This window comes from Seriola aureovittata, chromosome 13 (assembly GCF_021018895.1).
Source record: "Seriola aureovittata isolate HTS-2021-v1 ecotype China chromosome 13, ASM2101889v1, whole genome shotgun sequence".
Taxonomy (NCBI): Eukaryota; Metazoa; Chordata; class Actinopteri; order Carangiformes; family Carangidae; genus Seriola; species Seriola aureovittata.
In genome coordinates, this window is record NC_079376.1 from 13,243,190 (window position 1) to 13,257,206 (window position 14,017).

At 43.2% G+C, this 14,017-nt stretch overlaps 1 protein-coding gene across 6 annotated transcripts in view; it reads right to left on the reverse strand.

Moving 5' to 3' along the window:
* kidins220a (kinase D-interacting substrate 220a) overlaps positions 1-14,017 on the reverse strand; it is a 45,231-nt gene that overhangs the window by 12,098 nt on the left and 19,116 nt on the right. For all 6 annotated transcript variants that reach the window (XM_056393193.1, XM_056393192.1, XM_056393191.1 and 3 more), the window contains exons 23-24: positions 13,562-13,724; positions 63-241 (exon numbers count right to left, since the gene is read on the reverse strand). In XM_056393193.1, coding sequence (XP_056249168.1) covers positions 63-241; positions 13,562-13,724 — 342 coding nt within the window. The remainder of the gene's footprint in view (positions 1-62; positions 242-13,561; positions 13,725-14,017) is intronic.

A 14,017-nucleotide genomic window follows, 5' to 3' on the forward strand; every position in this document is an offset into this window, starting at 1 on the left:
CCTAAAGACATTTTCTGCTGGTTTTTCAAGTATCTGCACTGAAACGGTGAGTGTGTATGAACCTGCTATGATCTCCCTGAGTTTGGGGTCCAGGTTGACTGTGCAGGGCAGGAACATCTCCACGTCTCTGGCAGTGAGAACGGGTGTCCTGGAAGACAGGAAGACCTCAAAGCTGCGGATGTCTCCATCGATCTCCAGCAGTGGCTCCACGTCCTTAGTGGTGGGGATGCTCTTGGAGATTCTTCAAAAGGAAGACGACAAAGAGAAGGCGGATTTCGCACAAGTTAACATAGTGATAGTTTGGCTAGATCCACTCATCATGATAACTATTTACAAATATTAATCTTAATGATTTGGAGACTTTTCCGTTGTTGGGACTTTCAAATTCAGTAGAATGGAAATAAAAACAAAGAAAACAAGTTACTATACAACAAAATTTAACAACTCTTCACTGTGGAAAACCGAATGGTTATGGAGAACAATACATTAATTTGTTCAGCGTTATAGACACAAATATGTCAACATGTCAGTTTACACAAGTTCTGACTGGTGCATTCGTAGCTGTAAACACAAAGCATAACATTCTGATGAAAAAAGAAAAGAGGAAATAGCAAGCAGTACTGTTAAGATTGAAGAGATATGCAACGGTCATCATCATCATGAGAGCAGAGAGATAACTGGATTTAGAGAAGGCAAGATAGTGAAAGGGGGGATGTTCGAGGACAGATAGAGTGAGGGATGTTATCTTTTCTCAGCAGAGGAGGAAACCTGAGAAGATGACAATCAGGGTAATTTAGCAAGCAGCAGACGGAAGCACGTCATGAAGCGCTACTACAGTTAACATGATGTTTGTTATCACAGGCTTTTAAGTAAACACCATGTTTGTGTTTGAGATTGTTCCGTTATTGCGTGATATAGTTTTTCCTGTGTAAACTGCAGAGAAAACCATCTTGCGTTATATTAAGAACGGTGCAGTGTTCACTTAATGGAATATTACATTAAAAATCATTCGAAAACTGCACAAACTCTGACACATAATATGAATTAAAGCTTAAACCAGTGGTTTAGAGGTGGCACCAGCATCTCTGAAATTATGAATACTAAATACAAATACTGAAGTGTTAAGAGGTGGGAAATTTCAATTCAATTTCAGCTGCACAAGGTTAAAACGGATATCAGTTTAATCAAGGACAGCATAACATGTGGCCAAGGCTACAAGGGAAGCAAACACCAACAACCCAGAGCAATCAGTACATCTCGTTAATCCCATCATTCAGACATGAAAATATGAAACTCTGAGTGACTTATGGCACCGGCCATTCATCACCAGAATATGCCGCTCTTATCAGATGAATGAAGAGACTCCAGCAGGGAGCAGACATCTTTCTCATCTCTGCCTCCATTTCTCATCCGAACCCTTCATCATTTTCTCAGTAGATGCTTTTCTCTCCCTACATCCTGCTTAACGTTCCCTCCTCTCAGATCAACCCTTACTCAACCCCCCCCCCCCCCCCCACCCCATACATCACCCAGTCTGTGTACTGGTATGCTCTGCTGAGAAACGCTGGCTGATGAGTTGGGTTTTTCCCTGGGCCTGATCTGTTTTTGAGAGTGAACACAGGCAGGCCTTTCTGTGACTTGATTGGATGATTAGTACCATTGCTGCAGCACGCTAGCTAAGTCAGGGTGAGGTCAGCATCTGGCGAAGACTCAACGCAGCACACTGTTAGCTAATAATCCAAACTACCAGCTAACCTATTCCAGTTAACATGCTGGCTGAAGTGTCCCGTGTCAGCCCAATCCAGTGAGGTTCTTATTGGACGAAAACCATACTTTACAAGAACATTTGCAACACACAGGTTACATCAATTCCATTTTAGGCATTTAGCTGATACTCCTGCCCAGACTGCTTACAGCGAGTGAACAGGTAAGGGTCCAGTCTTCTGTTCAAGGACATTTTGACAGGACAGATGGCTGGTGATGGACGCATCTGCTGTTGCAGGGCTCGAACCTGTGACCTTGTGGTTACGGGATGTCTCTCACCAAATGTACGAGTCTGGCAAGAAATACAGGGAGGAGGTGTTGTAGATGCTAAGAAGTAAAAATTTGTAACACAAATGTGTGGAAATTATCATTTTATGACAGAGTCTGACTGGAAAGCTGCTCATTTTGCACATTTTCCAAGTCCAAAAAAAGACAACGATTACCTGTAAATCTTTAGGTGGCAAAGAATTGCAATCTAAACTGACACTAAATCTACACTTTTGCATCTGTGCTCCATTCGTAAACCTCTCCCCAGTCCTGAGTGCTCCTCCTGCAGAGATTCACTTCTCAGCAGACCAGCCCAGGTGGGTCACCCAAACCCCAGCGCTCCCACCCAACTGCCAGTACAGACACACTTTGACTGAAAGAAGAGAGAATAGGCTGTGAGAGGGGAGGATGCAGAGGCACAGCTGGGCTCCAGTGGACAAAGCCCTCTCAGTGTTTTCTTCCATTAGAACCTTTAACAAGACCCAAAAGGTCGAGGAAGCTCCATGTTGGCACACAGATGAACCCCGCTCATGTGACCTCTGCTAGGGAGGATGAGCAGGACACAGAAGGCACAGATGTTACCTGCATGCATATACACATACATAAGCTGCACCAGCAATGATTTCAAACATTGACAAAAGCAGCGGTATGTAATGTCCACTGCAGACACCTGGGCAGTGTGGATGGGGACATTCAAAGGCGCGGATGAAGAGTGGAGTGTGTGTTTGTATGCACGTGCAAATACATGCACAGTGTGTGTGTGTGTGTGTGTTTGTGTGTGTGTGTGTGTGTGTGTGTGTGTGTGTGTGTGTGTGTGTGTGTGTGTGTATGTGTATGTGTGTGTGTGTGTGTGTTTGGTTCCTTTTCCCATGAACTGTATTAACCCGTATATAGACTGGGAGAAGCCTGTGCTTTTCCCAATTTCCAGCTGGCTTACTGCTGTTTATTTGTGGGTCTGAAGACACAGACCAACAGGAGCCAGTGACTCACAAACACACACACACACACACACACAGACACACACAGGGCACTTCCTTTTGCTATAAAGAGAGCACCCTCCAAAGACTTTCTAAGGAGTATTGAGTCTTTTTATAGAACTATCTAACATAGCTCAGTGGTGTGTCCACACAGTTTTGTCATTTTGTCCCAATAAGTGATTAAACTGTAACTATAACAGCCTGCACAAGTTACAAGCCATCTAACAACAACACCCCCCCAGCCCTCCCCCAAAAAAACCTCCAACTTCCAACCATTTCGCTGCCCTGCATGTTAGCTCTGGCTTGCTGTCTACCATTAAAAACATGGAGTGCAGACTACTGCGACTTCCAAAGACAACCAGGGGCTGGTGAGAAGAACAAATCAAGGACATCCATCATGGAGTTATACCCAGACAGATGGAAAGAAAAAAGGACAGAGTGGAGAGTCAGAGGTCCATTCCTGACGTTCCCAGCTGACTGGTCAGACATGTCTGCAGGAGAGGCAGCCCAGACACAACATGGGGCTCACACTTCACACACTACTGGCCTTGTAAGATCTTTGGTAAAGATGGAGGGCACCAATCAATGGATGGTTGATGAGGAGAATTTTAGAAATGCAAGAGAAGGAAGGAGAGAACTATAGAGAAGGCGCAGTATTATTGGAATACTAATACCCTGACAGCTGATAATTCATTAGAGTGATTTTGGACATCATGTTGAACTGCAGAACAAACAGTTCCCCTGAAATGCCAGCAGCAGTTTGTCAATGAGGTATAACCACTTTAAATGACATCCTTTGCAGATAACTAATGATGAGTTGTTGGCCTTGGCATTAAGCAATTGACACAAATCACTTCAGACTTAGTCATCCTCACAGTGAACAGACGATAGAGACAAAATGAACAAAGCCATTCTTATCAGCAATCAGTTGCCAAATGACAAGATGGATGTACGGTTTGGAGCGCCAAGGAAGCCGGCGTGCTACTTTCAAGCAGACCGAGGACGAGTGAGATAAAGGCCGGCAGGCATCCCAGCAGCCGTTCCTGCACAATGGGCCCATTGACAGGACCCAGCTTATAGCTGCTGCAGCAGCACAGGCGCTTAGGTCCAACCACTCTGTGTGGTGTGGCCACTGAGAGCTTTCTGAGCTTATCCAAATGCTAATAGGTCCCAAAGCTGACTGGAGCATAGCCTTTCTTCTCCTGTCAACCTCCCACACGCTGCAGCTGAGGGGAATGAGCAGAATTCATCACTCTATCCCTTCCGACCTCTCTTTGGGCACTGAAACTATGAATGTGCCACTTGACTTTGCTTTACAGCTGCCCTCTGTGCTTTTACAGATGACATGCGCATGCATGCCACAAAGAGGTGGTCTCACTGCCAAACATTTCCATAAAGGGGCCCAAAGACAGAGAGATGCCTGCAGAACAGACAAACGCCTGTGCACATTGTGTTTGAGAAGCTCAAGAGTTTCAGTGTGAGGCACTGTGTGACCAGTAAAACAATGTGTGGGTGAAGAAGTTAACCAGGCCCGGGTCCGGTGCATTCCTCTCCTGGTCAGAGTCATGTCAGAACCGCTGGCACACTGTCTGCCAAGCGCGTGGATGAAACCAGTGAGGCCCTCTCTGGGAAAACAGTGGACAGGCGGACAGACCAGCATGCTGGCGCGTGGACTCGCAGCATCAATGCTGAGAGAGGTTATTGTTACAGTGGAAGCTGCCAAGCACTCCACCACCCCAAAGGCAGAGGGGGAGAGCATAAATATGTTTTCACTTTAAATGACGCCATGTTCTTTGTCTCCTTAAAATCCAGACGTATTTCCTTGATTTGAATCAAATGCTTCAAGTAATGTGGACACCCTGTGTCTCTGCTTTCCTCTGTCTCTAACATTCTCTCATTCTTGCTTCCTTGTCTTGGCAGTGCCAACTGACAACTTGTGGCAGCGTCTGCTTTCCATATACATTTGTGGCAAGGTTTAGTCCAATAATTGAAACTCTCGTGTACTAAGCTGGACCTGTGCATCCCAAAGCAAACCACAGAGACAAGCAGGCTAATGGGAAACACACCAGGCTGATAAAAACCAAGCAGCTTCAGAGCGAGCAGCCTCTCGGTGAGACGGGCTCAGGACTCAGTGGTTCCCTGAAATGTTGATTAAACTCATGTGTAGCGCCGAAACGGAGCCTCCTTGTTCCAGACCCCAAAAACCTTAACTGAACCCTCCACTCACAGTAACTAAGGCCTCATTCTTGACAAATAGTTAAACACTAAACCTCAGCTTGGTGATTTATGAGTAAGAGGAGAGTTTGGAGCATCATAGGGCCATGGCAGAGTTCGTTCATCATGACACTAATTGCACTGCGAAGTTCATATCAGCGCATGTGGTTGTTTGATAGCTGTAATGGCCAGTTGATAGGCAGTGTGCTGCCGAGTTAAGTGGGATGGACTTCTAAAGTGAAGACAAATGTGCTCTTCTGCAGCAGATAATACATCTGGAATAAGTCTGTTATGGAACTAAAATCAACATAGTGAGTAACGAATGTGACAAAAAAGCTGGGGATGCTCAGGCTGAACCAGTAATGCTCCAGTTTACTTCACAGAGTGGGATGTGTGCATGAGAAATATGATGAGAGAGGGATACGAAAACATTACTGAGGGTGTCAGCGTTGGAGAGACAGAGAGCTAAACAGAGAGAGAGAGAGAAGAAAATGCTGTGCAGTAAAACTGATTTTTCTCAAAGCTCACCAACTCCAATGTGTTTCTGAGTCAAAGGCAGCGAGAAAAAGTCTCCCCTGATTATTAAGAAGTTTCTTTAGAACCTGAAGCATATTGCTCAAGAGACCCCAGCAGACAAATCTGATAACTAAATCCTTAAGCTATGCTGTGGGTGGCAGCATGAGTGCCGAATCAAGAGCTGCTTTAAGAGCAAAGATAGAAAAGGACACTCGTGATTCCTCCCAATATAAGCCAAATCTTCAAATCACATTCTCTGGGCTTGCTCGCTTGCCTAGTTGTTCTTTGCCATTTTAGTGTGGTTTCTACACACGCACACACACACCCTAAAAAGGGCCTAACCTCCACTGACTTCTGAAGGGCCAGGATGTTAACATCAGTTAAGGGCCGGATATGTGTGTGTGTGTGTGTGTGTGTGTGTGTGTGTGTGTGTGTGTGTGTGAGTGAGAGAGAGACTATCAAGTGTGCCCGTGGCGGCTGAGTGGCGAATCTCACTGTCCACTTAAAGGTCAGTACTGACCCTCTTGCAACCCTGCACTGCTATTTATAATCACCACCCAAACCCCCACCACCCACCCACCTTCCAGCAGTTCCAGCACAAAGAAACGGCAGAGCTGAAGAGAGATCAGCGATAGTGCTCAACACCAGAGAAATACCAAAGTATCGGGCAGATGTCTGCTTCTCAGCCCTCCACTTCTTTCCTCCCATCTCGGTGTCACATTTAATTGTTAATCAAAAACTTGTCATCACTGATGGACGACTCTATGACTAAAGAGCAGAGGCCAGTCAGAGGTATAGCTGAAGCTTTTATTACATTTGAAATGATTCCTTATGGCTTGCACAGAAAAGGGAACAGAGCAGTTCTCTTGTTTCAGACCAATTAGTCTAATCCTTCAACCTCGGCTTACAGGCAGAAATGAAAAGGGCTTTAAGGATTTTCTAACAAAGAATGCTGCATGACGTTCTTTCCATCCTCACGTGGTAGCCTCCACACACACAAATACACAGCACACACCCTCCTGTGTCACCTGTACACAGTTGCTGCCATGTTTTTTTTTCTTTTTTTTTTTTTTTTACATTTTGAGCAGCTCAGTGGGGGTTGAGTGTTGGTGGAGCTGGCTGAGGCTGATTCATGCCTGAGTCACCACCGCCAAACACCTGAGGGGTGGAATGACAATGCAGGCCGGACCCCCCCCACCCCCGGACCCACACACACACACTTAAACTGAAATCAGCACAGGACCAGTTTCACTAATGTAAACAGCCATGTGGGACATGTGCATGAATTTGTATGCGTCCACCACCTGGACTATCTCACTTGGAGCAGCAGCATCACCTGAGGCTATGAATACACCTGAGACATGAATACACCAATGGCAAATTCGTCTAGCACTAATCCTGCTGGTATCTAGTCTGATCCTCTGCAGTATTCACACATTTTGATTCCTTTACCTCATTTTTCCGCCTGAGATTGGACTTTCTTCTCTCTTTCTTTGTGCCCTGTCTTATCTTTTTCCACCCCTCTCCCTTTTCCATCTTTATCTCGCACCTACCATGCATTCTTTTTTGACTCTGTCTGTTATTCATCTACTCGTCTGTCAGGTAGTCTGTCAGCAGACTGGTGTGTGTAGACTCAATGCTGGTGTCCTATCAGTGACAGAGCCTGAACTCTATTGAGACATAGGTGGCTTCACACCAGCCTTTACAAATTCACACACGTTTTCGGGTCTCTTGGCAAATGGCAGTGCAATGAGCGATCGAATTACCAGTTTTTACTCTGTCTTTCACTGAAAAACCTCCCGGAGGGATTTAGCACAGGGACAATAGGATCCCTGAGAGGACACAGAGAAAGAAAAACTATTTTTGAGCATTTGCAGTGCACACAGATTACAGAAAGTGTCACAAATTCGACGGGAATTCGCATGAACAATAGCCTGCGTGGCAAAGAATAAAGACTTTTCATTTGAGGGCAGGAAAAGTTCAAAAGTATTTATCATAAGAGAAGAATAGGATCTCACCATTTTTTTTGCGGCCAGATATTTAAGAGCTTATTAAAGGATTCCACATAAAGGGAATCACCCGCATGAGCTTTGGAACGCGCTTTTATCCCGGCACATAATTGCAACCAAATTACAATAATTGTGCCAATTAAAGTAATCCTGAATGAAGAGAGTGTCATCTTAATGTTTCAGTACTTGGGATAAGAGTCTCTCTAATTAAGACTGAATTGCCTGGCTACATATTCATTCAGAGTGCAATTAGCACTTAAAAAAAAAATAAAAAAAGTTTTGAAGTGTCCAAGAAGTGCCTGGCTCTTGTCACGTCCCTGAAAGGGGGATTGTTTGGTAAATGAATGCAGGGTCAGGCCAACAAAACAGAGAGGAAGAGACGATGAAGGGAAGAAAGGAATAAGTTGAATCTTCACAAACTGTGACATCAAGAGCAAAAGCATAAAGTGCAGCAAGATTTGTAAATTGATTTACATGCAAATACAGGCAAACACAGCGACTCTGCAATTAAGAGCACTTCTAGACACTACTACCTTACCTAACAACAATTTCTCTGCTGTGTTCTGCTTCCTGCGCTCTGTGTGAATGTGTATGTGTATGTGTGTGTGTGTGTGTGTGTGTGTGTGCTCGCATATACGCGTTTGTTGAACGCAGCCTGCATCTCAGGGTCTGATTAATTACACTGATTCTCAGAGGAGTTGGGGGTGACATATGTTCTTGCACTGGTGTGAGAGCTAGGTGTGTGTGTGTGAAAATCAGTGTGTACATAAGTGTGTGTTGCATGTGTACCACATGCACAAGTTTTATGCGTGCACATACATATGTTCAATCTCAAATGCTTGTAGTGGCTAATACTGTTTGTACGTATGCTTGTTTTAGTTACGACACGCATGCGTTTTCTCACAAATCCCTGTGTGTACGTGTGTCTATAAGTGCATGGCATGCAATAGTTTTTGTGTGTGTGTGTGTGTGTGTGTAATGAACAGAAGATTCAGGTGCAACGCCAGAAACACACTCCTGAGTGCGGCGGGGGCATCCTGGCACAGACAGGGCACCAGATGTCAGAGCAGTGCAGGAACCTGCTCGGTGGACCAGTGACACTTTTTTTTTTTTTTTTTTTTTTTTTTTAGAGCTGAAAACGGAATCTGGGCGTCCAGGAATAAACTCTCGGAGGGGCTGACTAAACCCGCCCCCATACATCATTAGGTCCAAATATGTTAACCCCTCAACCGAAAACACAGGACTAACTCACTTTCAAACTAATCCCCACTGACAAAACAAAACAAAACAAAAAAAGAAAAACTCTAATAATTTGAGACACTGACTGACACTGTGAAAGAATTCCTACAAACTGCATGAACAGTGATTTTACAGTCCTTGAAGTCCTTTAATGTATATCCAGACATACAGGAGCTGACTGATCACATCCCCTGATCTTGGATTCACTTATATCTCAGTGCTAGTCTATGTGATTGATTGTCCGAACTTTCTCTCCTACAGCATGTCTTGTAAAACACGCCAATCGGGCTGCAACTAACAAATATTTTTATTGTTGATTCATCACTCAATTATTTTTGTTCTATAAAATGTCAGAAAATAGAGGACAATAACCATCACAATTTCCCAGAATGCATGTTTATATGTTCAAATAGCTTATTAAGTCCAATCCATAGTCCAAAAGCCAAAGACACTATCAGAGAAAATAAAAGAAAAAAAGCATATCTTTACATTTGTAGCTAGAGTCACTTAAATTAAATCATTTTAGCTTGAAAAATAAGAGAAATAGCTAATCTTTATTTGCTAACTAATCCATTAACTGACTAATAGTTTCAGCTCTAGATTTTACTATCACTTCTATTCCACGGTCTTGTTTTGTTTTCTGTTAACCAAGTGAACCGTCTAATGTTTACACCCTTGTCTCTACATTACAAAAGAAGATTAGTTTGGCCTCTGTTAATTGTCTGTTTTTTTAGTTGTTGTCCTTTCTTTTTGCTGAGTTAGTCATTTCTGTAATTAACTTGTATCCTATTGATTGGTGTGCCATTACTATTGCATGAGCACCTCCTGTAAACATTTATGTGTATATAAAGTGTGAATATAAAATTGAGTGTATATCAAATGCAAGATTAATATATATATGCTTTGTTGTTAATTCTCAACTACCTTATAAATGCTGATCATAAAAAAACTAAAGTACATTTGTGCAATAAGGTGCAACAAAATCTAATCAGATCTTTCTCTTGGAAGGGGACATCTCCAATTTAAATAGGGAAATTTAAATGTTATTGAATTTAAAAGATGCAGGCCCCCAGGAAGATGACCAAGCATTTTATAAAAGCTAATGAAAATCCAAGTATGGAGTAAAAACAGTAAAGGTTAATAGATGTTCAAAAACATAGTAAAGGTCACAACAACAGCAATGTGTCCAACAGGAGTGTCCTTGAACAAGATCCAGAAGCTGCACTTGCTCACTTACTTTAGGTCACTTGAAGAGCTTCCACATAATGGCTGAATGTAATGTAATGATTCTAAACAACATCAAGGAAATAAACATACAAAAGCCCATTAACAGTCTTTAGAAATGGCATGGCTGCTTTAAAGCAATAACCATGAAGCAGGAGGGAGTTAGGTTAGCAAGAGTCATTAAGTCTCTATTGGCAGCTAAAACAAGGAACAACTGACTCCTGAGAGAGATAACACTGAGGAGGAAGAAGTGATATAGCTGAAAATGATAGTCACAAGGCTGAATGCTCCAAGTTAAATTTACCAGTGATCAAAAACAAAAAAATACAGCATGTATTTGAGGTGGTTAATTAATATAAGGGTCAGTCCAAAACACTTCCTGTTTTGTTTTCTGTTCAATTTCTGTCAGTGTGTCAGGCAGGCCACGATGCTGGCTAACTGCTTGAGCTGTAATTTGTTTTCCCTACTGAACTAACAGAACATTTTAGCTATGCTCTGAGTGTGAGCTTGATTTCTTTGAGCCAGTATCTCCTACAGACAGTGCCATCTTTGTTACACAGTGCTTTCCCCCTGCTACCTTGCATTAGTCTGGGCAGCTCCCAGTCTTACCATTAATGATAGAAATCGCTGAGGTTATTAACCGATTACACATTCTCCATCAGATTAGGAGGGCTGTACGGGCCTGCTCCCGCTACAGGAATTAGCGCTACACATTTCTCCTCACGCCGTGTCCTACAATGACACCTCACAGCCCTTCATGGACGTTTGTTATTGCTAGGCAAGTTGCTAAAAACAGCTTTTAGCCGTTTTGAAAGCATGTGTGTTTGTGTGAGATATGAGGGAAGGTGGGCGACTGTTTCTATTTTTTCCTCGCTCTTCTAGGAGTTCAGGTACATGCCTCAGAGAATGGCTGTCACCTTCTACACTGAGAGGCACTCTGTTATTCACACAATATTTCCACGTGGTTTAGTAATTTCATTTTCATTTGACAGGCAAGGTAGGACATACAATCCAGACTGAAAACATCTTCTGGCTGAATTTGAAGAACCTCAGGCGACGATCGAACCTGGACCTTATTTTTACTGATGGAGATGGAAACAGAAAACATCTTTTGTACACGCTACAGTTGTATAGTTACTCCATTGAATGATTTATAAAATGTTATGTTTTTCTGATGCTCCGTGCACTGTGCTGTAGAAACCCTTACAAAAAGGAGAGACGAGGAAGAGCGTGCTGCCTTGTGACTGAGATGCAGGGCGACAGTTGACCTATAAGGGGCTGACTCACCCCCACGTTCACTTCACCACTAATATATTCACTTAGTAACGCTCAGGGGATGTGCAGTTCCGCTGTGAAAAAATGGCTGAGCACAACAACTCATGCACACATATGCACGCTAAAACACAAAGAACATGCATGTAGTCTGACGCATGATAGTCTTGCGGTGACAGAATTAGTGTTACAGCTATTAGTTTATTATAACATACAGGAAACGGTTTAGTGGTTGAACCTCCGTCATATGTGATATGCGTGCCTGTGTGCACATGTCCAGTGCATGTGCGTATTCATATATACTGCTGAAAAAGGAAAGCAAAGAGAGGTAGCTATCTCTCTCTCAAACAGACAGACAGTTGGGAGAAGAGGCCCGAGGTTCCAAGAAGCCAGTCAAGTGCCCATCTATCGCTCAGAGAAAAAGACAGAATAACTCATCCAGAGTGAAAAAGCGACCTAAAGAGCTTCAGATCATAATAAGAAAGAGGAAGAAAAGAGCAAGCAGAGAGACAGAAAAAGATACACAGACAGAGGCCAGAGTCTTATCAGCGGAAGATTAGCGCAAGAGATAAGGCCTCTAGGCAAGGCGTTGTGTTTAGCCTGTTTGAGGCTTCCTGTCATCATCATTAAGGCTGCTTCTCCGACAGCCACTGTGGAAAACAGAGCAGCCATTTGGAAAGACACCCAATGAGGAGGGAGATAAAGAAAGACAGGACCGTTGGTCAAAAGCAAGATGATGGCTATATTAAGTCTAATGAGCAGTGTAAGCACAATATCATGCTGCGGTAAAGCTACTTGAATCCAGGCCTAGTGTATAATTATATCTGCCAGTTTTATTTTCCACAATAATTATGGTAAAAGTATGGACACTTTTTTTTGGGTGTCCACTATACTTAAATATGGTAAAGCTATATGACAGAGAAGTGTGGTCACAAAATCTTTTCCACTTCAGTTAACAATTGTAAAAGACAGAGACCATGATGCCCCTTGCTCCCCATACTATACGTTTCACACGTAACACTTGACTACCATAAAACAAAATGGAAGGTATTGCCTATTGTCCTTTGAAAAACGAACAGCTAATGAGACAGCAGTTTGACTTGGAAATGGGGGAGGGAGGGTTGTCTGCTGAATCTAGTTGGCTGACTGGTTGACAGTAACTGTCTGTGACACTTCCCTGCCGCAGGAGTCGTGGGCGCTAGTGTATTGTGACAGAGTGCAACCTTTAAAGGCCAGCGACTGATACACAACAGCACCAAAAACCCAGTAATTCAGCCTGTGTCGGCCTCCTCCTCTTGTTGGCGGTGAGTGCGCCTGAAAGCAGTCCGTGACCACACACATACAAAGGCATAAACACTCTGTATACTGTATACACAGAGAGCGAGAGAAAGAGAGAGAGAGAGAAAGAGAGAAGGAGAGACAGCCAAGGCTTTCCCTTTAATGCTCAAATAAAGACATCTGACCTTCAGTTGTTTCTTGTCCAGTTTTTAGGAAATGTGTCTTTTCTCGAATCCAGAGAAGTCAAACTTACAATACAGTCATCATTTGCCTTGTGCATAATGAGCAGTTACAAAATCTGTCTGTCAGTTGCCAATTAGTGTGGCACTCAAAGGCAGGGCACTAACTGTGCACTAATGTTGCCCGCATGTAAAAGAAAATCCTCTACTGCCACCTGTTGGTCAAAATTACTTACATCTTACTTACAAATTACACATTTCATAGAGAGAAAAAGTAATATGATTCTAAAGTGACACTTAAACTGTGTTCTGGTTTGTGGACTTCGTCAGGGAGGATTTAGTGTTGTACTGAGAAGAGCTCGGTCACTTGGCTGAATTCCTCTGACTTAGTTTCCACTGAGGTAATTTAAACTTTATTTTATGTTAAAAGTGGTCTCAGTCTGCCAATGCTGTAGCCAAAGTAAGAAAGAGGCTGGAGTAAAGACAATAAAACAAGAAGGGAAGGAAGGTGAGAAAGAACAAGGTGCATTGAATAAGCCTGTACATCTTCTAGATCAGATAGGTAACTTTAGAAAGGGGTTATTTTATCGCTGTGTGTATGTGTATGTGTGTGTGTGTTTACCTCTCGTAGATGGTCTTGAGAGCAACCTGGTCAGACACTCCGTCAGTCTCCTCCAGAAAAAGGATGATCCATGATGTCCTGTAAGGCCACTCCTCTGTCAGGTTGATCCACGACGCCAGCCGATCCCAGTTGAAGATGATCTGATTTGCTCGCAACAGACGGCCTGTCAACAATGATGCAGAGGATTCATGGCCTTGGAAGTCACTGGTCTACTCTTAATCCCAGTCTAGCTGAGAACACCAACCCCTAAGGACTGTTCATCCTCCTTAATCGTCACAGTCGATTAATAATGGGTACAAAGTTGTGGCATAAAGAATAGTGGGCCTGTAACTGCAAAGTTATCAGTTTGACCATTGTGATATTGTTGTTACATGACCTGTGGTCATGTCCTGTCAGCATCTGATTAATTGTATGTGCAGTATAATTTATATCTGTAACATATAATGATTATACGAA